The 25,183-nt window shown below is 39.6% G+C and overlaps 1 protein-coding gene across 4 annotated transcripts; it reads left to right on the forward strand.

Moving 5' to 3' along the window:
* Positions 1-2,859: 2,859 nt before the first annotated feature.
* ZNF286A (zinc finger protein 286A) lies at positions 2,860-24,596 on the forward strand. Of its 4 annotated transcripts, none has more exons than XM_081161701.1 (5): positions 2,861-2,939; positions 4,397-4,485; positions 8,102-8,216; positions 10,590-10,682; positions 19,056-24,594. In XM_081161701.1, the coding sequence occupies exons 1-5, from the start codon at positions 2,882-2,884 to the stop codon at positions 20,282-20,284; spliced, it is 1,584 nt and encodes a 527-aa protein (XP_081017827.1). In that variant the 5' UTR covers positions 2,861-2,881; the 3' UTR covers positions 20,285-24,594. The 4 variants fall into 4 exon arrangements, with proteins under 4 accessions (XP_081017830.1, XP_081017827.1, XP_081017829.1 ...); XM_081161703.1 differs by lacking the exon at positions 2,861-2,939 and adding an exon at positions 2,946-3,516 and having other exon boundaries at positions 19,056-24,593; XM_081161702.1 differs by lacking the exon at positions 2,861-2,939 and adding an exon at positions 3,537-3,751.
* Positions 24,597-25,183: the final 587 nt, after the last annotated feature.

Consider the following 25,183-nt stretch of genomic DNA (forward strand, 5'->3'; position numbering starts at 1 on the left):
AGGAAAGGAGAGGGAGAGAGAGAGATAGAAACATCAATGATGAGAGAGTCATTGATCGAGCCCACAACCCGGGAATGTACCCTGACCGGGAATTGAACCCTGATCACCTGGATCCTAGGTCGACACTTAACCGCTGAGCTACGCCCGGCCAGGCTATTTCAATTTCTTATTAAAGCAGTGTCTTTAACATTTCTTGCAATGCTGGTTTGGTGGTGATAGACTCCTTTAGCCTTTTTTGTCTGGGAAGCTCTTTATTTCACCATCTATTTTGAATGATAGCCTTGCTGGATAGCGTAGTCTTGGTTTCAGATCCTTGTTTTGCATTTCTTTGAATACTTCATGCCATTCCCTTTTGGTCTGCAGTTTCTGATGAGAAATCAGCTGACAGTCTTATGGGAGCTCCTCTGTAGGTAACAGATTGCTTTTCTCTTGCTGCCTTTAAGATTCTCTCTTTGTCTTAAATTTTTGGCATTTCAATTATGATGTGTCTGAGTGTGGGCCTCTTTGGGTTCTTCTTGCTTGGGACTCTCTGTGCCTCCTGAATTTGTGTGACATTTTCCTTGACCAGGTTAGGGAAGTTTTCTGCCACTATTTCTTCAAACAAGTTCTCTAACCCTTGCTAACTTTCTAGATCTTCTGGTACTCCTATGATGCAAATATTGTTACATTTTTATGTTGTCCCACAGCTCCCTTAAACTATCCTCCTGTTTTTTAATTGTTTTTTCCTCCTTTTGGTTCTCTGATTTTCTTCTACCATCTTCTAATTCACTGATTCAATCCTCAGCTTCCACTAATCTGTTATTTATTCCTTCCAATGTTGTTGTTTTATAATTTCTACTGTCATTCTTAATTTCTTTCATAGTTTCCATTTCTTTTCTCATGCTGCTGAGCATCCTTATGAGCAGTATTCTTAACTCTATACCTGATAGATTGCTTACCTCCATTTCATTTAGCTCTTCTTCTGAAGAATTCTTTTTTTCTTTCATTTGGGGCTTGTTGGGTTTTTTTGTCTCCCCCTTTTGGCTGCCTGTTTGGATTTGTTCCTATGTGTTAGGTAGATCTGCCAGGACTCCCAGTCTTTTGGACAACCTCTGGTGCAGGCAAGACACTGTTTGTGACTGGCCTTTCACACTCCACAGCTTGTGATTCCCTCTGCTGGGGCTGGGTGTGTTTGGACAGGACCAAGAGGTGCACCAAGGTCTGCTTTTCCAATCCATGGGTCCAGAAGCAAACCAGGCAAAGACTCAAAGCACCTAGAGGCTGTTATTCAGTCTCTTAATGATCCTTAGGCTGTAGAAACTCCACAGAGTGGGATGAGAGATTTTCCATCAGGGTGGTGCAATTGCTTCCCTCCCTCCTCCCACCCCCACCCCCTAGGCAAAAGCTGCTTGGAAGGTAAAGTCTGCCTGAGAGAGATGTCCTCTGCAGTATGAGGGAATGACTCAGCACAGGGATCCAGATGGCTGCCCTCTGAGCTCTATTCCCCCAGCCAGCCCTCCTGCATTTTCTTCACAGTGCTCTAGTCCAGTCTGCCCTCCCTTCCCTGGAGCCCAAGGTGAGTGGCTGCACACAAAACTTTGTGTGCTGGCCTTTTAAGAGGAACCTTCAGCTGCTGCCTGTGAGAGCCCAGGCAACCCTCGCGCCTCTGCACTTCCTACCAGTCTCTATGCTGTCTCCACTTTAGATCCTTGGTTATGAGGGTGCTCTCCAGCCCCTCTTCAGTTGCAGATGATTATTCAGAATGGCTTTTCTGTATCTTAGTTGTAATTCCAGTTTGGTCCCAGGAGAGTGTCAGTGTAGCTTCCACTCAGTCGGCCACCATCTTGGAATCTCCGGACCCGATGCCCCTAAGGAAAAATAAACCTTCTCCTCGCCTCATTACAGCAGGTAGTTTTACAACTTGGTGCAAGTCAACCATGCAAGTTACACTTCTACTCTTCCCCACAGACTGAGAGATAAGGGCTCTATCTTCCCGGGCAATTACATTTAAGGAACAGAGAAAGAATTGCCAAAAGTTCTCTCAGCCATTGACAAGTTTTAAGCAGTAGAGTAGCATTATACTCTTGCTTTAGAACGACCACTGGCCAGACAGCGTGGAGCACAGACTGGCGAGAAGGGCAACTGGAGTTAGAGAAGCGGGTGGGCGGCCGGCTGTCACCCTGCTGAAACGGAGGTGGCAGAACCACGGCCACGCCGGTGGGAAGAGAAAGGGGCGGATCGGAGGATTATTTAAGAATAATAAGCAGGGCCTGGTGACAGGCAGAGTCGAGGATGTTCTCATTCTTGCCTTCGCAGCTGCGTCTGTGACGGGGCAGCTGCAACATTCTGAGTTTGAGGGGCAGGTCAGTCAGTGCACTAACCGGGTGACGCACTAACCATGCTCCTCTGAGAGAACCTCTTTCAATAAACTTAATGTTTATCCTGCTTAAAAGAGCCAGTTGCTCAGATTTGTTGAAACCGGTTGAGCACTTTCAACCTACCTCACTCGTGAATGTTCAGTATCACAAGTAGCCCACGGATGGACCCGCGAAGGTCGACCTGCGCAGACAACCCGCTCTTCCCAAAAATACACCTTCCACGTGGCTTGAAGGCCAAGGAGTTTGGGGAGGGAAAAGCGCGGGAAAGGCCTCTATAGACTCCTCCCAGAAAGCGTACGTTAGACCAGCTTAGGACGGACTCGGCGGCGCCCAGCACCCGGCCGTGGCCGGCGCCCCACGCTCTCGCGAGAAGGAAGGAGCCGGCCTCGCCTTCGCATCCCCCAACGGCGCCGCGCGTGCTCCCACCTTCTGAGAAACGGCGTCGGGCCTCGCCCAGAGGCTTCTGGGAATCGTAGTTCTGGGGCTGAGTGCCGCTCGCCGGCCTCGCCCCCTCCTTCTTACGCATGCGCGACGCCGAGCTGGCCCGAGAAGTTCGTAGCCTTTGTCGAGCCCGGATGGGAGGTGAGTTGGTCTTTCCGAGGCCGCTTTTCTCCGGTGGCTCCGGCGGCGGCCCCCGGGGCGTCAGTCTGCGCAGAGTCGGGGCTGGAGCGCGCGTCTGTGAAAGGGGCTCGATGGGCGGACCCTGAGCCCAGCCCCTCCCGCTCCGGCCGAATCCCTCCCACCGCGGCAGCCTCCCGGGGGCGCGGGGGCGAGCGCGGGGCCCGCGGGCGCGACGGGCGGGGCGCGGGCTTGCGAGAGCCCCGGGCCCGGCGCCTGTGCCTCCGCGGCAGCCCCGGCGCCATCTCCTGCAGCTGCTCGTCCCCGCGGGTACCGCTCCCGGAGGCAGGGGCGGGCACCTGAGGACCTAGTCTCCGGGGTCCTGTGCCGGGCTTCCCGGTGCCGGCATCCTAGGGCCGAGGCCGACGCGGGGCCGGACCTGACCGCAGCCTTCAGCGGAACCCCGAGGGGAGGCGGGAGGGGGCCGGGCCCCTCTGTGGCGTGCGGAGCGGTCCAAACTGAGGAGCGGGATCGGAATCTTCAGAAGCCGGCGGACTGGTGACGATGGAGCGGGATTTGGCCGGAACGCCCGAGAGGAGAGGTGAGGGTGGCTGAAGTGAAGTGTTGTGGACGGAAGGGCGCGTGCCTTCTGCCGCGGAGAGAGCGGCGCCTCGGGAGGTGGCCCTGGGCGGGCGGCCCCGCCAGCCTCCTTTGTCTGGGACGTGGCTGGGCTCCTGAAGTGAGCGGGGGGCTTGGCGTGGGAGCACCGTGGAACCTTCAGAGTCGCCCCAAAATGGGGGCCAGATGTGAGCTTCTAAGGCACGGGCGAGCCTCAGGTACTTTTTCTCTCACGTTCTTTTTACCAAACTATCAGTGAGTCTGAGAATTTAGCTTTTTGGCTGGCAAAAAAAAATATTTCCCCACATCTGTTATTTCACTTTGCACAATAATCTTACGATTTCAGTAGCGCATATATTTTTGTTTTGCGTAGTAGAAAACAGGGATAGAGGTCAGTAACGGACTAACCCGGTTTTTCCTGAAGTTTGGTCTGTGACCTCATGTCAGAATTACCCCTGGGTGCTTATTAGATTTCTAGATTGCACCTCAGACTCAACTAATAATTATTTGGAAGTGGGATCCAGTAATCTATGTTTAAAATAAGCTTGCAGGGTGATTTTTGAGACCTGGGCCTAGTTTTCTTAATTTAATTACATTAAGCTTGGAAATAAACTGACTTATTCTAATTTCTAGATTACAGAGTGCCACCTACCAGTAGGTGTTATGATTATAGCAACAATGAATTTAAGCCCTCAAGTAGCAGCATTCCTGCACATTCTCCATGATCCCAGGATCAGGAGTTGGGCTCCCTTCAGTTGCAGTGTTTGTAGGGAGCATCATTAGTATGGTGGAGGGATTTTGTCTTGTAAATTTGAATCGCAAGACGGGTTTAGATCCCATAATTACTGCTTTCTTGCCCTTAGCTATGTCTTCCCAGGATTCTTTGTTTTCCCAAGAAAGGAGCACAGGAAATGGAGAAGTGGCAGCTCTGCGCCTCACTGCCAGATCCCAGGTGAGTGTGAGTTTCTACTGGTTATTGAAATTCCACCTTATTTCTCAGAGTACAAACGCACCCCCTTCTTTTCGATATGGTTTTTCTTTGTCTATTAGAGCCCATCTGGAGAGCTGAATTCTAATTCTAAGACTACTAGGGGGCTAATGGACTCAGTAGAAAATGTTTTCTACTAATCCATAGTGTCTTCTGCATCTAGTATTTATTGTCAGTCAACAGGCATGTGAGGAGTATTACTCTTCCTTGTATGCAAATTTCTGAGCTTGGCAATTTAGGAAACTTAAAAGAAAATGTGGGGCATACCTTAAAATTTATTTTTCTGTAGGGGAAACAACATACATTTGACTGTTAAGTAAGAATTTAAGAAAGCATCTTTAGTGCTGAGTGAATTATGAAAATAATAAGTACTCGAAAGTTCAAAGGAGCGCTTGAAAAGGAGAACATATGGAAGGCTTCATTTAGAGTTCAAATCCAGCCTTCCAAGGTGATGAGTGGCAAGTTTAGAAGTGAAGCAGCTTACTTTACAATCTATCCTACAAGGGCAAGTATTAAGAATTGTTGAATTTATGTGGTGGTTGTACTATATGGGTGATTTGTGTATTAGTCTTTCAACTTTTTTGTATATTTGAAATTTTTATTTCAAAAGTTGGGTAAGAGAAAAGAGCTCTCTGTGATGTGTGTGGCATGCCACCACCCAAAGATTCCTGAATTAGCCTTTTTCTTTGCTACTGTGATCCCAAGTGTAAAAAGCCCATAGTGCACATTGGTACCCTTTGTAAAAGTGACTTCTCAGGATCCTTATATACTTCCATGTCTTCATTGGTTTCTCAGCTGCCTTACCTTGGTTTTGAAAACTTTACTAGTCTAGAAACTTAAGTTGCAGCTGATAAAAAAAAGCTCAACTCAAACTGACATAAGCAACAAGGTGTTTATTGACTAACAACTGAAAAATCCAGGTCTGACTAGAAATAGAGCTCAAGTAGTAACATTAGAACCTGTTTTCTCCATTTCACTGCCCTTTTCTTCTCTGTGTGGGTTTTCCTCCCAAGCACATTTTTCTCTTAGCACTGGCCCCTTCCCACCTTGAAGACCAGAAAGGGCCTCCTCCCTCCCAGTCATTCCAGAAGTCCAGGGATTAACTCTTTAACGGGTATTAGCCCCATCCTTGGGCCAGTTATTGTCCAGATCTGAATGTAACTCTCAGATTGGGCAGACCTGTGGAATATACCTCCACACACATGGAAACACATATACCGCCCATGAATCAGAGGTGGAATTAATACTACCTTAACTACAGCGGCAGGCTCAGCAGCCAGAGGAACACTGCTGTTAGACTCAAGACTGTTAGAGCCTCGGGGTAGATTGAACCTTTTATGGACATTTTTAAAAACTTTCCTCCTTTTTGCATTGCGTTAGATTTGGTGTGTTGCAAATATTATGGCCATCTTATTAGAATTAGCCTGGATTGATTTATGTCTTTATTAGATTTTTAAAAAATATTAATGTTTTAATCCTTGGTTGTTGTAACCAGGTGAACAGAACGTGAACATGTAAATGTGAAAGTAATATCACTTCCCCCACCAAACTCAGTCCCCTACTGCTCCCTACTGAGGATAACAGTTTGATGCATATTTTCCTATATGCTTTTGTTCAGCTTGCACTATGTTCGGACATGTGCTGTTTCCTTCAAATTCTCCCACCTCCCATCCCCAACTCTGGGGTGTTTTTAGGAGTGTCTTTGTGGAAGCAGAATTAGGCTCCCCCCCCCCCCCCTTTTTAAAGGGAAATTATCTCATTCACATTAATATGATTACTTGTATGTTTCAAATTTTTTTGCCATGTGGTTTTTATAATTCTGTTTACTATGCTTTCTTTGTTTCTTTTGTGTTGTTTTCTGCCTGTTGTGCAATGGTTTGCAGTTTTGTCCTGGTTTTTTTCTTCTAATGGTCTGGAAGTTTATTCCCATTGAGTGTCATTTTAGCTGTGGATATGCAGATTGTAAGAGCACGGTCATTTTTCCTCAAAATCTCTTGTCTACTTAGTGGCTACTTAGTGATTTACATTTTATTTTCCAAGGGCGATTCTTGTTTTTTTAAGTCTCAGATTATGTCCATTTTTGGAAACTATTTTAAAATACTTTAAGACTTAAAGAAATGTTGTAAATGGTAGAAAGATTTCTTATGTACTCTCCATTCATATTCTCTGAAAGTTGGCATTTTACCTCACTTTATTTTTACTTTCCAAAATCAGGAAACTAGCACTAATACAGTACTGTAACCTATTGACCTTATTTAGGTTTCCCAGCTTTCCTGTTTTTCTTGTCCCTTCTTAATTTCTGCTTTTATCCTGTAATCCTTCCTGTTTTTCTTAGTTTGTTGTTCTTTCTAACTTGACCTGTATGCTTTGTTCATTTATTTACGTTATTTTTTAATGAAATGGAAGTGTTTAAAGCTATGAATTACCTCTGAGTAATGTTTTAGCAATTTGGCATTGGTTTTGCATTTTATTTTATTATTTTGATATTCTGATTTTTTTTTTCCAATTATCAGTTATTGCTCTGTTCTATTTATGCTTTGGAATTTATTTAAATTTACTTCGTTACTTTTGCAAATGTTTCGTGAATGTTTAAATAGAAAGTGTTTTCTAGCCAGTTACAGAATTTGATATAATTTATTTCAACAACCTTGGAATGTTATTCCCAGTGTCGTCTAATGCACCCAAAGGTCACGGGTTCAGTTCCCGGTCAGGGCACATACTTAGGTTGTGGATTCGACCCCCCTTAAGGAGGCAGCCAATCAATGTATCTCTTGCACATCAATGTTTCTCTCTGTCTCTCTTTCCCTTCCTCCCTATCTTTCCCTTCCTCCCTATCTTTCCCTTCCTCCCTCTCTAAGAATGAATAAAATATAAAAATAAACTACTTCATATTTTTTAAAAAATAAATAAATAAAAAGGCATGTATTACCTCCTTACACCTTTGTATTTTTTTGTCTTATAGAAACCTAATTCTGTGGTATTTACACATAAACATGTATGAGTTATACCTATACGCTTGATCAGTTTGTCGCCATCATTTTTCAGTTAATGCTTGTTCCTTGCATTAATTCCACACTAATTGGATTTGGTGCTTACTGCCAGTCTTTTCATTCCATGACTTCTCCATTCACAAGGTCTGTATTTCAACTCATCTTCTTATTGGCTAGATTGATTCTTCAAGCTTTTATTGAGGACTAGCAAGAAGGGTTGTGTAGATTTGCCTTTTTTCCCTACCCTGCCTGTATTTTGTTTACTTTGCCAAACTCCATTGTTTACTCATTGGTTCATGTTTTAACTCTTTATTCCCCAGAAAAATTATAGTTTCTCAATGGAGAAACCATGGTTGTATTTCTTTTGGTTCTTATACTGAACCTAGCACAGCATGCTTGGCACATAACTGGTACCCAGTGACTTTACATAGGCTATTTAGAATCTGAACACTATTGGAACACTTGTCATCACTGTCATTTTTCCCTTTTGAATGTATTCAATCCCTCTGCTCCAGCACACCAGCAACTGGGGGGTGAAAGGGATGCTGTCAAGTGAAAGATGGCAAACAAAAGTTTGTTTTGTGTCTTAGGCACCCGTGACGTTCAAGGATGTGGCCATGGACTTTACCCCAGAGGAGTGGGGGAAGCTGGATCCTGAACAAAGGGACGTGATGCTGGAGAACTATAGGAACCTGGTCTCACTTTGTAAGGATGACTTCTCGTTGTGACTCTGCAGTCTGCTTACGGGACCTCACTACCTTATTGAAAGTGAAATAGCTTAACAAAGCCTTCACTTTGCCATTCAGGAGTCAAAGTGTGAATCCCTTTGGACCCAGAGAAAAATCCCTCTGTTCTAGGTTCTTGGTGAACTGTCTATGCTTGTTTTGTATTAGGATTCTTTGGATTCAAGTGACAGAATCCTAATTTACACTAGCTTAAAGGGGGGGAAACCTTTTTTTTCTTTTTTTTTTCTTTTTTTTTTTTTTCTTAAACCTTTATCGTAAGTTAAATAAATGTATCTATTTTTTAAAGAGAGATAACCTTTTCCTGACTATCTTCTGGAATTGAGTAACAGTTGATCTTGCCTGGCTTGTTTTTCAGATGGTTGTTTTAGTTTTTCCTTTACTCCTATGCTGCAAGGCTTACCCCTAGGGAGGGGAAATTACATTTAAGGTATTTCTCTTCTTTGAAGTTTGTGGCCTTACGGGTTTTTAACTAAAAGCCCACACTGACAGCTTGTCCATATTGATATGGGATAAAGTACAACCTCACTTTCTAGAAATCTGTAGTTTCTAACATCTCTCCTCTGCTTTTTGTCCCCCTAGCTATGTGGTCTACTGGGTAACATAAAGTTGTGCTTTTCATATGCACAGCTCAGGACTCAAAAAGGTTGAATGGTGTTTGTGCTTCTATATAGTTACTCTCTCTATTGGTTATGGGGTTTTTTTATGTGTGTTTTTTTAAACATATCTTTATTGATTTCAGAGAGGAAAGGAGGGGGAGAGAGAGATAGAAACATCAGTGATGAGAGAGTCATTGATCGGCTGCCTAGCCCGCAACCTGGTCATGTGGTCTGACCAGGAATCGAACCCCAATCTCCTGGATCCTAGGTCGATGCTCAACCGCTGAGCCACGCCCGGCCGGGCTGGTTGTGTTTCTTAAATAATAGTCGTTTGATAAAACTAAATTGCAGTCTCTGAGCAACAGTAAGACTTTTGCTTTTTACTCATACTCTACTGCCCACACCATGATTTGAAAATATCATGAAGGTGGATATGAGTAGTACATCATATGTTTGCTTCTGTCAAGTACTGTAGCCCAAGTGTTATTGCTCATCTGTGCCCTCAAAATGTGGTTTTATGGCATTAATTTCAGTTAGTTACTGTCTTTCTGCAAAAGTGTTAACCTATTAGCATGTTGATGGGAGGTGGGAAAAGATGGGGTGTTTTTTATCTGATTAAGCTCACTCTTAGCTGGACATTGTGAACCTAGATTAGAAAGTGTGAACTTTATAAATATTTCTGTCTTCCCTAACTCATAATGCTGGGCCTGGTCTGTATCCCTACCCTTCCTCCATGGGTAAATATTTCTTTTATTTTCCAGCCCCTTCTCCCAGCTGCACTGGGTTTTCACCACTGTCCTCAGGTAACAGCGTTGGAGCCCATCCCTCGAAGATGAAGGCTTCTGTTAATTAGGAGAGATAGGTCTAGATAGAGTTCAGGTGTTAGATTCCATTCCCAAGGGGTGGAAGGGGGATCTTGATTCAGAGAATCAAATACATAATCAGGAGTTTCTTTTCTTTTTTTTAATCATGTGTTTTGGCTTTGCCCTGTATTGACTTTATTCTTAGGATCCCCCCATGTGGCAGAGATGGCCGTTGGCAACTCTCAGATTTTATTATTCTTCCAGTTAGAGAGTTAAGGAAAAAAGTAGTGCTTCTATCCTGAGAGTTTCGGCAATAGGGTCCCATGTTGATCAGTGAAACTACTAGAGCCATGGAGATAGGGTACTCTTGGCAGTTTGGACCCTGTGCCCACCTGTGTGTGTATGTGCATGCACTCGCACATACGCGTATATGTGTTTGTATGGGTGTGGGAAGAACTATGTTAGTCCCTCCCAGACCTCATGTAATAAATTCCCTAAGAAGTGGGTTCTAGTAACTAAAGAAGGAAGAAAGGAGAAACAGAGACAAAAATTCTAGTTACCAGTTACAACGTGTGGTGCTGCCCCTGGGGTCCCATCTTCTCCAACTTCTTCCCTAAGCTAAGAATTGATCTGCAGCATCTCCCTAGAAGAGAAAAAGAAGTTCTTTCCTCAGTAAAAAAAGAAGTTCTCTTCTTTTTTGACAGGCACAAACATTTGTGTTTTCAAGTGCATATAAACTCGTTACCAGGCCCAGGTGCCTGCTACAAATACTTAAAGCTTCATGTAAAGGTCCATCTTACATTCTAGATCTTCTGTAATTTCTGTCCTCTCTGTAGATCACAGGTTTGACACTATGCTCTGGGATAGATGTTTGTGCCCATCACAAATAGCTAAGTCCTATTTCTTTCTTTTTTTAAAATTTTTAATGAGCAGGGCTTCCAGTTTCCAAGCCTGAGAACTACAGTTTGGAGAACGGAAAGGAACCATGGATGCTTGAGAGAAAAGTCCCCAAAAGCAGCTCTTCAGGTGAGTCAGATAGATGGGAGTCTTCAGAAATAATAGTCCCTCAGGACAGTGAATTGGCATTTTTCAGTGCTTAAGAAAGACTATTAGAAGTACCTATATGCTATTATTTTTTTAATATTTTAATTATATAGCAATTTAAATATATACAAAAGTCAAGAAAAATATCAAATGTGCTAATATTTTGCTTTATTTGCCTCTTTTTCTTCCTTTTTTTTTTAGTATAAAATAAATAAAATATAACTGTATAGGTCTATGAATTTTCACAAATTGAACACATCCATGTAACCAGCTCCCAAATTAAGAAACAACCTTAGCATGAGCACCCCTAGAAGCACCTTGTGCTCTCTTTAAGGCACCTCCCTCTTTACTAGAGTAATCTTATCCTGATTTCTAATACTACAGATTCATTTTGACTGTTTTTTAACTTTATATAAACAGAATCCTATTCTATGTACTCTTGTGCCTGGCTTCCTTCACTGAAATTACTGATACATTCATGTTATACAGTCTTTCATTATGTCATACCAGTTTATCCATTCTCCTGAGATGGGCATGTGGGTAGTTCCAGTTTTTAGCTATATGAGTAGTGCTGCTATGTACATTCTGTCTTTTGATGAACACATATATGCATTTCTGTTGGATATATACATTAAGTAGAATTTCTGGGTCAGAGGGTAGTTCCACGTTCACTTTTAATAGATATTGTCAAAAGGTTTCCAAAGTGCGCTGGCTGGTATGGCTCAGTTGGCTAGAGCATTGTCTTGAGCACCAAATGGTTGCGGGTTCAGTTCCCAGTCAGGGTGCATATGAAAGGCAACCAATCAATGTTTCTCTCTCACATTGTTTCCGTCTTTCTTTCTCTCCCTCTCTCCTCTCTCTCTAGAATTGATGAAAAGCATATTCTCATGTGAGGATTAAAAAAAAAAGTTTCCAAAGTATTGTACCAATTACATTCCTACTAGCAGAGTATGTGCATTCTAGTTGCTCTGCATCCTCACTAACACTTAATATTGTCTGTTATCTTAATTTTAGCCATTCTTATAGGTCTTTTTTTTTTTTTTAATCCTCACCTGAGGATATTTTTTCCATTGCTTTTCAGAGAGAGTGAAAGGGGGAGGGAGAGGATGAGGAGAGAGAGAAACATCAATGTGAGAGAAAGACATCGAGTGGTTGCCTCCTGCATGCACCGTGACTGAGGCTGGGCATCAAGCCTACAACTGAGCTATGTGCCCTTGGCCAGAATCAAACCCAGGACTCTTCAGTCCATGGGCCGATGCTCTAATCACTGAGCCAAACTAGCTAGGGCAGTGTGTGGTATCTTTTACTTTTTAAGAAATAAAAAAAATATTACAGGTTTAGTTAAAGTCCTTTTATTCTTTTTCTCTCTAGAAATAACCAATTTGTGCAATTGGTGTGAAATGTCCTAGCGTGTGTGTGTGTGTGTGTGTGTGTGTGTGTGTGTGTGTGTGTGTGTGAGTGTATGTACATATATATAAATATGTACAAAATATATATATAGTATTATACTTTTATAACCCATTTTTTTAAACTTTACATTATATTTTGATATTAACCCGTGTTACTATATATGAAATATATTCTGTTTATTCACTTTAACTACTATGGAGTAAGTCCATTGTATGAATAAACTAATTTATTTTTATTTCTTTGCCATTACTAAGAGAATTGCAGTGATCATTCCTTTATTGACTCCCCATGTTCATCTTGAGAGTAGTAACTATCTTCAGGTAGATAACCAAAATAAGAATTGCTGGTCTGAAGATATCACGTTTCACTTTATTAGGAATTGCTAGGATCCCACCACCATCCTGGCCAGCAGTTGACACTATTAGATTTAGCAATTGTCAATTTGATGAGTATGAAATGGTATTTCATAATTTTTAATTTACATTTCTCTGATTGTGAGAGAGAGTGAGTATTTTGTATGGGTATTAGCTATTTAGTTTTCTTCTTTTATAAATTACCTGTTGATGTCCTTTGCCCATTTTTTGAAATTGGGCCATTGACATCTTTTCTATTTGTTGGGGTTCTTTATGTATAATTTTAAGTACTAATACATGACAGAAATACCATTATAAATCAGTGAGAGAAAAAGTTCTTTAGTCTGTGGCTTGTTTTACTTTATCCTGTCTTATGCATATAAAATATTAAATTTTTAGTATTACCAAATTTATTAATTTTTTCAGTATTTTGTGCTTTTTATGAATTATCTTCCTTATTCCATTATCAAAGATAATCTGTACTTTATTCTAAAATATTCAAGTTTTGTTTTACAAGTTTGTTTTTTTACATGGTGTGAAATAGGGGACGAATTTTATCTTTTTTTATGCTTAAAGCCAATAGTCCAACATTATTTATTGAAAAATCTTATCTTTTGCCACTGATTTGTAATGGTAACTCTGTGGTAAACCCAGGTCCCATGTATTCTTGGGTCTATCATAAGTTCTCTGGTTTACTTGTCTATCTGTGTTCCGGTAACAAACTGTTTTAATTACTATATGTATGTGTATGTATATCTCATAAAGAAAATCTTTCCTTAATATTGTTTTCTTTTTTCTTTCTTTTTTTTTTTTAAATTGGGATATCTTTTTATTATTTTTTTATAAAATGTATTGGGGTGACAATGGTTCGTATGAACATATAGGTTTCAGGTGTGGGTTTCTGTGTTACAGGGTCTGTAATCTTAATATTCTTTTATTGACCATTTGGGGAGTTTTAAAACCTTCCCCTGTGATGTGGATATGTCTGTTTTACCTTGTAGGCCTGCTCATTTTTGTTATTTGCCTATTCACCTCCATTCTCCTTTTTTTTTCGGTGGGAGACATTGCCATATTCTTAAGAACTCTTCATATATGAAATATTCTTTGTTATAGTACAGTTGTTTTAGTTTTTGCCTTTTTGTTTTTAATGTACTGTTTTATTTTTTTGCCTGTGGTTTTTAATGTACAATCTTCTATTTTCTGTGTTTTAATTAGTGCTTAGAAAGTCCTTTCTCACTCCAAAATTATAGAAATATTTGCTTCTATTCTCTTCTAATGTATTTGTCTTTTAATTTATTCTTTAAATCTTTAATTCATTTGTAATTGCCTCTACTTCTCTGATTGTATCTTAGAATCTTTTCTGAACAATTAAATGTTTAAATGGCTCAGTGTTTGGGTTGAATCTCCCTTTCCTCTATATATCTGGAATCGTAAACCCGAGTGCCTACATGGGCCAGGTGGTGATATACCTGAGTGAAGCAAGCAGACTGAAGACCATTTGCTGTAAAGGGTAGCGATTATTCCATTAGCTTTAGCTCAGAGGTTGGCAAACTTTTTATGTAAGGGGCTAAATGGTAAATAATTTAGGATTTGTGGGACATATGGCCTCTGCTACAACCACTCAGTCTGCCTTCGTAGTATGAAAACAATCATAGGCAGTTTATAAATGAATGGGTATGATTGTGCTCCAATAAAACTTTATTTAGAAAAATAGGCAGTGGGCTGTAGTTACCAGCCTCTGCTCTAAATGGTTGTCATTCAGTATGCATCAGTTTTGGGGGGGAATTTTCTAAGAGAAACCCAAAGTTTGAATTTTATGTGAAATCATCCTATTTTTAACTGTTGGCAACTAATCTAAAAACTTTGTATAAACAGTGTGGGCCAAACAAATAATTGTCTGAGGGCCAGATTTGTCCAACTGGTCACTTTCTGCAGCCTTTCCTATCTTTTTCAGCAGTCTCATATTTTTTCATAACTAGATTATCATTGGTTATCTAGATGAATCCTAAATTTGTGTTTCCATCCTAGACCACTCCTTGGGGCTCCTGTTCTGAACATTTGTGTAACTGTTTGATGTCTCCATTTGCTTATATCAAAGATATTTCAAATACAACATATTTAAAACTGAATGCCTGATATATGTCCAAATTCTCCAGCCCCTAATAGGATCTTTTTCCAGTAATTGTCTCAGTGACACTCACTGTCTTACCAAATTTTACAAGCCATAAATCTACGAACAGTCTTTACGTTTCCCTCTCTCTCCTTTATCCAAATCTTTATTGTATTTATCTGATTATATTCTGAATATTTCTTCATTGTTAACATACCTTTCTATCTCCCTTTCATTTGCTGGACTGTAGTGATAATCTCCCTGATTCCCCCTTTGCCTCCATGTACTCTCCATTCTTTATATCATGAAAGTGATGTTTTCAAAATACAAATCTAATGATAGCACCTTTTTGCGTAAAACATTTCAATGGCTTCCTATTGCTCTTAACAACCAAAATCTTTAACGCCTTCAATGTCTTGCAAAATCTGTCTCTTTCTTGTTATTCCAACCTTATTTTACACCTATTCTCCCTCTGTTTTTTTACTCGATTTTAGCAGTTCTTAAGTGTTTTGGCAACATAGGACCTAATATAACTTCAAAAATTACTGAGGACCCTAAAGAGCTTTTGTTTATGAGTTACATCTACCAATACTTACTGGATTAGAAATTAAAACTGAGAAAGATTTTAAACTATTAGATCATTTAAAATAATAGTTATACATCCATCACCTGCTAATACAAATAGCAATTTTTATAAAAGCAGCTATCTTCTGCAACAACAAAATGTTAATTGAGAAGAATGGCATTGTTTTACATTTTCACAGATCTCTTTAATGTATGGCTTAATAGAAGACAGCTATGTTGTCACATTTGCTTCTGAATGCAATTTGTTGTGATGTGTTACTTGGGTTGACCTGTATGAAGAAAATCCAGCCCTGGCTGGGTGGCTCAGTCAATTAGAGCATCATCCCATACACACGCACACACAAAAAAGGTTTGGGTTCGATCCCCGGTTGGGGGTGTATGGGAGGCAACTATTCTATGTTTCTCTCTTTCTCTCTAAAGTCAATAAAAACGTATCCTTTGTGAGGATTAAAAAAATAATAAAGAAAAAGAAAATCCAGCCTCATACCGATATATAGTTGGAAAGGGAGTGCTTTATAGCCTTTTGACACTTAATGGCTGTTCTGATACTACACCAAAACTGAGCAAGTGGTAGTTTCTTAAAGCAAGTTAACAGTGTGGCATCTGAAACCATACCCATAGATTTTTCATACTCTTATATTAAAATCTATTGATATTTTGGAAAATATTGGTTCACTGAGTTGTGCAGATCTTCCAAATATTGACATGTTACATTATACAATATTAAAAAAAGAACACCCCTGGCCAGGTAGCTCAGTTGGTTAGAGCATCGTCTGGATACGCCAAGATTGTGGGTTTGTCCCAGCCGGGTATGGCTCAGCAGTTGAGCATCGACCTAGGATCCAGGAGATTGGGGTTCAATTCCCGGTCAGGGCACATGCCCAGCTTGTGGGCGGCAGCTGATCAATGACTCTCTCATCATTGATGTTTCTATCTCTTTCTCTCCCTCTCCCTTCCTCTCTCTGAAATCAATAAAGATATGTTTTAAAAAAAAATGTGGGTTTGATCCCTGGCCAGGGCATGTACAGGAATCAGCCAGTAAATGCGTAAATAAGTGGAACAACAAATTGATGTTTCTCTTTCCCTTTCTCTCTCTAAAATTAATAAATTTTTTTAAATAACAATTTTTGATACCACCATTGACCTTGTCAGAAAAGTCTTTTAAGTATTAGGAAGACCAGCTGTCGGGCCCCGGACTAGCTATCAGGCTATCAATGGTAGTTAAAAGTTTTTCAAAATTCTGATTTTTTTCCTGAAAGCTCAAATTTTTCTTGAAGTGACAGGATCACGTTGTTCTTTTTTAAGAAAATATCTGTCAAATATCCAACACAGGTAACATAATTTGTCTGTCAGTTGTTCTTCCAAGAAAAAATGTGGTCCATGAAGAAAGTGGCTAGTTCAGCTCACAACTCAGACTATCTCGGGACAACTTCAAGACAACTGTCATACTGTGATATGACCAGAATTGCTGTATGGATATTTCCTATTTCATCAGTCCAGAACATTAAAAAGGCATGTTCTCAAGATTTGAAGTTTTCTAAAATTAATGTTTACTGTTGCCTGGCGGGAGTGGTTCAATTGGTTGAGCATTGTCTTGTGCACCAAAAGGTTGCTGGTTTGATTCCTGGTCAGAGCACGTACCTGTGTTGCAAGTTTGATCTCCAGTCAGGGAGCATACAGAAGGCAACAGATCTGTGTTTTTCTCTCCCTCCCTTTCTCTAAGCATGTCCTCGGGTGAGGATTTAAAAATAATAGCAATAATACTGTTTACTCAGACATCTTTACATGAAACTGGCTTTTTTTTTTTTTAACCAAGAGTACACGGTGGAAAGAACACAATAACTACTAGTAAAGTACATGGTGTAAAGAACACAATAACTACTAGTAAGTTTGGTGTCATTGTCCTGGTTCATGCTAAGACATGAGCAGTTTTACCACTTTTACTTTTGCAACATCAGTGCAAATGTCATGACAATGAAAAAGGTAGCACTTAACTATTATTTTGAAAATAATAGTTTTGAATTTACATACTTTCAGGGGTCCACAGACCATACTTTGAGACCTCTTCTTCCTACCTATACTAACCTTGCATCAATTTATATTTTATATGTAGCACTTTTAGTTTGTGTCAGTTTTAAATGCTTTATAATTATTCTCATTTAATGCTTATTAAGGTAGGTGTTATTATTTCTCATGACGTAGGTATTGTTATTGCCCCATCTTACAGATAATTGTAGAGAGGTTAAATATAACTTGCCCCAGGTCACACTGCTAGTAAGGGTCAGCGCTGGGATTAAATTTGTGCGTTCTGATTTCAAAGTCCATGCTGTCTCCCACTATGCTTTTCTTGAATGTTCCTCTCAGGGCTTTTGTGCATATTGTTCCTTCTACCTGAAGCACTCGACTTAGTGCTTTTAGACCTATTACCTGGAACACTCACCTGAATCCCAACCCACTTTCATTTCAGCTGTGTTTTACTTCCTCAGGGAAGTCTTCCCTGATCCCCTAGATTCCCTTATATTCTTTCATAGCATCACTTGCCTTTTATTACGTAATACTTACTATAGGTACAATTTTATATGTATTTGTGAATGTTAGACTAAATTCTCTCTTGTGTATAGGGACTGTGTGTTTTTTCCCCAGTGCCTAGTGTATGGTAGATATTCAATTGATAATTGTTGAATAAATGGGTAGGAGAGTAGAGAGATGAGTGAATAGAATTCATTTGGCTATATGGAATAAGGGACAGGTCTAACTTAATTTTTTTCTAAATGTTTAATCAGTCATAGCACCATTTGTTGGAAAAACAAATTGTCTATAGTTCATTGACTAAAATAACACCTTTATAGTCTCATTTCCTATATATACTTGAGTTAACTTCTGAATTTGCTGTTCTGTTCTATTGCTCTATTCTTTAAACCACAGTCTTTAAATTGTTTTAGCTTTATAGTTTTATATTGGATATAAAAATTCTAATATATTTATATTAGGTATATTTAGAGAAGTCCAGCTTCCATCCATGCCCTCCTCTGTTTTGTTATTTTCCATGTAGGTAACCATTTTTATTGATCTGTCCTTGGTTTTAGAAAATATAACCAAATATGTCTATATATTTGTATCTCCCCTTTTTTCCCTACACAGAAAGTAGCAGAGTATACACACTAATTCATGGTTTGCTGGGGTATTTAATATATCCTGAAGGTCACTTTATGGCAATATGTAGAGATCTTTCTTATTTTTTAAAAGTTCCATGGTACTCCATTGTATGTACACACCATCATTTATTTAATCAGTTCTCTATAGTAGGATATTTGATATGTTACCAAGTTTTTGCTACCTCAGTTACTGTGGTAATGAATAATCTTGTGCATGTATAATTTTCACATATTTGCCATTATATCTTTGGGAGCTCATAGGAGCTCTTTGATCAGAGTGTATTAGAAAAGCATCATTAGGGAAGATTAAACTGGAAATGGAATGCATATTTGGATGTGAGTGGGATTCGATGATTGAAAATTTAAAAGGTATAACTGTCCTCAACACTAAGGTGATAACTGCCTGGATATTTATTATTACAGTAGTATTTTTGTATGCTCATTTTCTGATTTTAGTATGCTCGTTTCCTGTGCACCCAGTGATATATTGCTTCATCTGCATCCCTTCTTTATTTCTGGTCATCTTTCTCCCATTGACTCTCCTGGATATGACCTGTTTATTTTCTTTGCATACACTCTGCATGTCCCTCCATTTGCCTCTCTTTGTGAATCATCTCATGAGTCAAATCCACTTACTCATTGAAGGCATGCTTTTTGCCTTCATTAACTTTTACCTGTTACAGAACTGCCTTTTTGTTGAGCACAGAAAATGAAGGAAATTTGCATTTCCAATTTTTTTCAGACTCAGAGAGTAGACCTGAGAGCAAAGATTCAACTTCAGTGCAAGATTTTTCCAAAGAAGAATCATGCCAGGTTGCAATAATAGACAGACTGACAGGGAATAGTGTCTATGATACCAGCTTGGAAACAACTCTTGAATGTGAAAATTTGTTAGAGAATCAGCAGGGAAAACAGGGGAGACACTTGAGAGAAATGTTTACTTACATGAATTCACACCCTGAAGAAAGAGCTCATGAGCATGATGTATACTGGGAAAACTTTAGTCCAAAGTCTGTCCTCACTCAAGACAGAGTTCCAAAAGGATCCTATGCCTTTCATACACTTGAAAAAAGATTGAAACAGAAATCAAACTTAAGGAAAAAGCAGAGAACCTATAAAGAGAAAAAACCTCACAAATGTAACGATTGTGGTGAACTCTTCACTTACCACTCAGTGCTTATTCGACACCAGAGAGTCCATACCGGAGAGAAACCCTATACCTGCAATGAATGTGGGAAATCTTTTAGCCATAGAGCTAATTTAACTAAACATCAGAGAACTCATACTAGAATTCTCTTTGAGTGTAGTGAATGCAAGAAAGCCTTTACAGAAAGCTCCTCCCTTGCAATACATCAGAGAATTCACATTGGAGAGAGACCTTATGAATGCAGTGAATGTGGGAAAGGATTTAATCGAAGTACACATCTTGTACAGCATCAGTTGATTCATACTGGAGTGAAGCCTTATGAATGTAATGAATGTGATAAAGCTTTCATTCATTCCTCAGCACTCATCAAACATCAAAGAACTCATACTGGAGAGAAACCCTATAAATGTCAGGAATGTGGGAAAGCTTTTAGCCATTGCTCATCCCTTACTAAACATCAGAGAGTTCATACTGGAGAAAAGCCATATGAATGTAGTGAATGTGGAAAAACCTTTAGTCAGAGCACACATCTTGTTCAGCATCAACGAATTCATACTGGAGAGAAACCGTATGAGTGTAACGAATGTGGGAAAACCTTCAGCCGGAGTTCAAATTTTGCTAAACATCAAAGAATTCATATTGGGAAGAAACCATACAAGTGTAATGAATGTGGAAAAGCTTTTATTCATTCATCAGCTCTTATTCAACACCAGAGAACTCATACTGGAGAGAAACCCTATAGATGTAATGAATGTGGGAAAAGCTTTAAGTGCAGTTCATCCCTCATCAGACATCAAAGAGTTCATACAGAAGAGCAACCTTGAAAAATTACTAAATGTGAATTAAATGTAAGTTGGTTTTACCACTGCATTAAATCCAAGAGTGTTTAAATGGAAGACCCTTAAAATGCTGCTTACAAACCAATTTTGTATGCATCTAATTTTACTTTCATAGTACAGATTTTTGAGCCATAAACAAAATGTTCCTCGTATACATTGATTTGATAATTATGAAAGCTACTAGCCAGAGATTTTGATCCCTAACCCCTCCCTAATATCCTATCCTTTTATGGATATTCAAGAAATCCTTACGAATGGGTAGCAATATAATCATTGGGGGATCCAGTTTCTCTTTTTCACATCATAGCCCTGTTATAGATTTTCACTTTGTAAGGAAGTTCTTATTTGTTAGGTTAAGCAGAGGGTTCATATCCTTATCATCAGGAAGACACAGTTGTTCCTCTTTGAATCCAAAATAGAAGTCAAGATTTACAGATGGTGTCATTTCTCCAGTGTCATTTATTTTATATTAACTATAAAAAGTTAAAGGTTAAGAGTTGTAATATGCTTTGTATTCCCCCCCTCCCCTTAAAGACTACTTTCAAATTTGATGAACATAAAGAGAATGTATTTACAGCAGGTTCTGAGTTATGTTCACATGGATTATACTGGTCATAGGTTTAGACAATTGGTCCTTCGGCTGTATAGAACTTCATTTTCTACTTCCTTGAAAGTTACCCTGAAGTAGTATGGGTCAAATTCTTAACTCTACTTTTTTATCAAGTCCCTCTTTTCTTATCCTTGGCATTTATTGAATGAATCCTTGGTTTTCTATAATTACAGGATTAGATTTCATTTCTTTATATTCTGCTTTATGTAAACTATGCTTTGTCACTTTGAAAAAAAGCCACTGGGATGTTGAGGGTCCGAAAAGGTGATGGATTCAGTGTGTTATATTTAGGATCCCAGTCAAGAAAAATAACTGAAGCACCTGTGAGACACAAGGACATACTTTCATGTCACATATGGAAAATAACTCACAGGACAGTGACTCACTTGAGGATAAACAGCTTCCCTCTATGAAGAAGTTGGCCATTTCTCTGACCTTCATTTTTACCCACATTTTTTTTTTATCTTGTTCTATCATGGTTAGTATTTGCTATATCCCAGAGCCCTAAAGAAGATCGAAAAGGCATGAAACCACATGATATGTTGACATACATGGGTGACCAAAGACCGGTATTGGGATTGGGAACACAGGGGAACATTCAAATAAATATTTAGCTAAACACTGTACAAACGTCGGGAGGGGGGGTCACTCTATTGCAAGTAATCTATTACACTCTGTAGAACAAGTAAAGAAAAGTAGTTATAGATTTCTCCCCTTCTAAAATTTTTTATGAACATTGAACACCACCAGTCCATGTTTTGCCCCCTCCAAATTGCCCCTGTGACTTACAATTCCCTCTCTGTAAATTTTAGTTCTATTATTGAAGAACAATAGGAGAATAAAGTTTTAAAAAGTGGTGGTAGAGCAAGGTCATTAGGGATGGATAGAGCATAAATCCAGCAATGATGGAAATAAAACAATATGAAAGAAATGGGGCTGAAAGGGTTGGGGAAAGGTTTTGTAAAGAATTTGAAACATTGAAAGGGGTCTAGATGGTTGGGAAGACTCAAGGTCTTAGACACCAGGTTAGGAAAATGGCTGATGAACAAAATGAAAGGGATCTCAACCCTTTCATCACCTTAATATTCGATATTGGTCTAAAGCAGGAGTTGACAAATTGTGGCCTGGACCCATAGACCAAGTGCATCTACTGCTATTTCTGTAAATAATGTTTAATTGGAATTCAGCCACACTCATCAATTTACAAGTTGTGTTTGGCTGTTGTATATTATAATGGCAGAGTTGAGTAGTTGCAGCAGAGAGTGTATATCTCTGGAAAGCCTAAAATACTTGATATTTCTCAACATGCCAAATGCTTGAGTGAAAAATAAATGCATCATTTGGAGCCCAAAATTTGACAAAATCATGAGCTTTTCAAAGCTGGATTTTAATTCTGTCACCTCTGCTTAGCAATTATGTGACCTTGAAAAGGACCTGGAACAATAAGTTATGTAGAATCTCTCTCCTCCCATTTTAATGAAGTGATGTCTTAGTCCATTTGGGCTGCTATAACAAAATATAGACTGAGTGACTTACATAAATATTCAACAGTATCACAGTTCTGGAGACTAGGAAGTCCAAGATCAGATTCAGTGTCTTATGTGAAAGAGCAAGGGGAGGCTTGAGGCCTGGGTCTTGTTTTATAAGGGTACTGACCCATCCCTGAGAGTTCTGCCATCAAAACCTAATCACCTTTTAACAGCCCCACCTCCTAATACCTTCACATTGGAATTAGGTTTCAACTTTAATTTGGGGGGCACACATTTAGTCTAAAGCAAGTAGCTAAGCATCCATCAATAGAAATTAAGAGTAACTATCCCCCATCCCTTTTATTTACTGATTAAGAACTAAGCATCCTGATAAGAAACATGATAGCGAAGGTGCTTCACTTTCTACTCTTGCTTCTAGCTGGTGCTGTACCCTACACTCCTTCAGACCTTAAGGAATCTGCTTTTTTTTCTTCTTCTTCTGAGTACCACTTAACCAGGAGCTATCTGATAGTTCCAGAGACTCAAGTTTGTAACCTAATTGCAGTTTAAGTGGCATTAAAGGATTTGTTCTGTTTTTTACTGAGAACTCTGGCTCTTTGCATTTCAGTATTTCTTTTTATACCTGGTGGTCAATCCAACTGTGTGTGTGTGTACCTTGACATGAATCTTGGAAGTTTTAGCAGTCTGCCTTTCATACATTTTTGATTACTCATAAACTAAATTTGACTGCTCTTATTGGCCCACTGTCAATAAAGATGTTTATATATTTATTGTCAGAAACTTTTGTAAATTGCTTTTAAATTCTCCTAATTTAAGCATATTTTAAGAGATAAAGACCAACCATAAAGTATACCCATATCATTCAGGAAACCAGTCACATTTCTAATTGTTCATCTGGGCTTCACAACTGGAGACAGGAATTGAAGAATACTCTCCACAGCCCGTGTATCTGCAAGAAGGATAGAGTAGAGGAAGGATGTTTCTGTCAAAGAGTCCAGTCAAGTACATGCGCCACTCACTAAGCAAGAGTAAATGGGTGGGGGGAAGGGAGAGAAAAATGAACTTCATATAAAACATACAGTTAAAACTAGGCAAGCCTGGCCAGCATGGTTCAGCAGTTGAGCATCAATCTATGATCCAGGAGATTGAGGTTCAGTTCCCATTCAGGGCACATGCCTGGGTTTCAGGCTTGATCCCCAGCAGGAGGTGTGCAGGAGGCAGCCAATCAATGACTCTCATCATTGATGTTTCTATCCCTCTCCCTTTCTCTGAAATAAATAAAAATATTTAAAAAAAAAAAAACTAGGCAAGATAGGGTAAAAAACTGATTGAGTGTAAATTTTAAATTACATCTGGCTTTTAGGAAGACAATGTAATATCACACAAAAGTACAAAGATGGCGGTGTAAGAATACCAAACATTCAAATTGTTGGAATTAACTAGTTCATTTATCTATTAAAATTGTTTTATTTTCTCAGAGGAAATATTACAACAGGACTTAAGTTGGAAGCTCCTTGTCCCTGTTTTATCTCTTTCCCTACCTAATTCTTTTCTAGGCCCCAACTGGGCAGTCTGGGGATCCAGAGCCAAATGAGCTGTCCTTCACCATAGGTATTAGTGGCAAGGCAAAAAGGTGTTCTCCTGTGGTGATATGTATAATGTGACATCCATGGGTTACCTTGTAGTTCCAATTAATGTCCTCAAAAAATTAAATTTTTTCACTGAATTGCTCTTTACATTTTCCACAATGTAACCTCTGTGTGTGTTTTTTTTTAACCTTTCTTCATCTATAAGCCAGATACTCTGCCCTTAGATTGAGTTGACTGTACAAAAGATGTTCATATCCCACTCCCACCAGTTCACCCATAACACATCTTCGTGTCAGAAAAGTTTACACATCTGAGGAACCTAAGGGGTGAAACCAGACACTCGGGCATTGCTAGATTGAGGACTTTTTACCTACATCTCTGCTCTGGTTTCCTCTATATTAGCTATATTTTTATCAGTCTCCTCCAGTGATGATAAATCTGTCTACTGGCAATTGCAGGTTAGTGTGGTTCTTAGCATTTGCAGTCTCAAAGAGAATACCTCTTTCTAAATAGCTCCAGCAAAATCCCCAAGGCTCCTTCTCAGCTTTGCTTGAGTCATGCTGATCACTGAACTATGAGTTTTTTGGCTTTTTAAAAAATACATCTTTATTAACTTCAAACAGAGGAAGTGAGAGGGAGAGAGAGAAACATCAATGATGAGAGTCATTAATCGGCTGCCTCCTGCAGGTTCCCCCTGGGGATCGAGCCTGCAACCCGAGCATGTGCCCTGACCAGGAATCAAACTGCGATCTCCTGGACCCTAGGTCAATGCTCAACCACTGAGCCATGCCTGGCCAGGCTGAACTATGAGTTCTGTCATTGACCGGGCCTGACTCCATATAAAACCCTGGAGTAGGGGAGGGTGAAGTTCATCCCACTCAAACAACTTACACTGCAGTGAGGAACAGATGCTTCCCTAAAAGAAATCCAGGGATGCTGGGCAGGTAAAACAAATATGTCCACTGTAACTGAACAGCAAACTTCAGCATAAGTAAATGTATTCAATCTCCCCTCCATCTTCCTCAAGCATTGGTTTCCTAATGACCAATGACACACTGATAGAAGGCCAAAACCTAAGGAAATACAACATTGACACAACAGGGTTTCTGTGGTATTACATGAGATGACATGAAAATGCTTTGTAAAGCATGTTGCAGAATTATATGATGATGATAATTTTCTACTCTTCAGTGTC

The sequence above is a fragment of the Miniopterus schreibersii genome (genome assembly GCF_964146895.1).
Source record: "Miniopterus schreibersii genome assembly, chromosome: 16".
In the NCBI taxonomy this organism is placed as follows: Eukaryota; Metazoa; Chordata; class Mammalia; order Chiroptera; family Miniopteridae; genus Miniopterus; species Miniopterus schreibersii.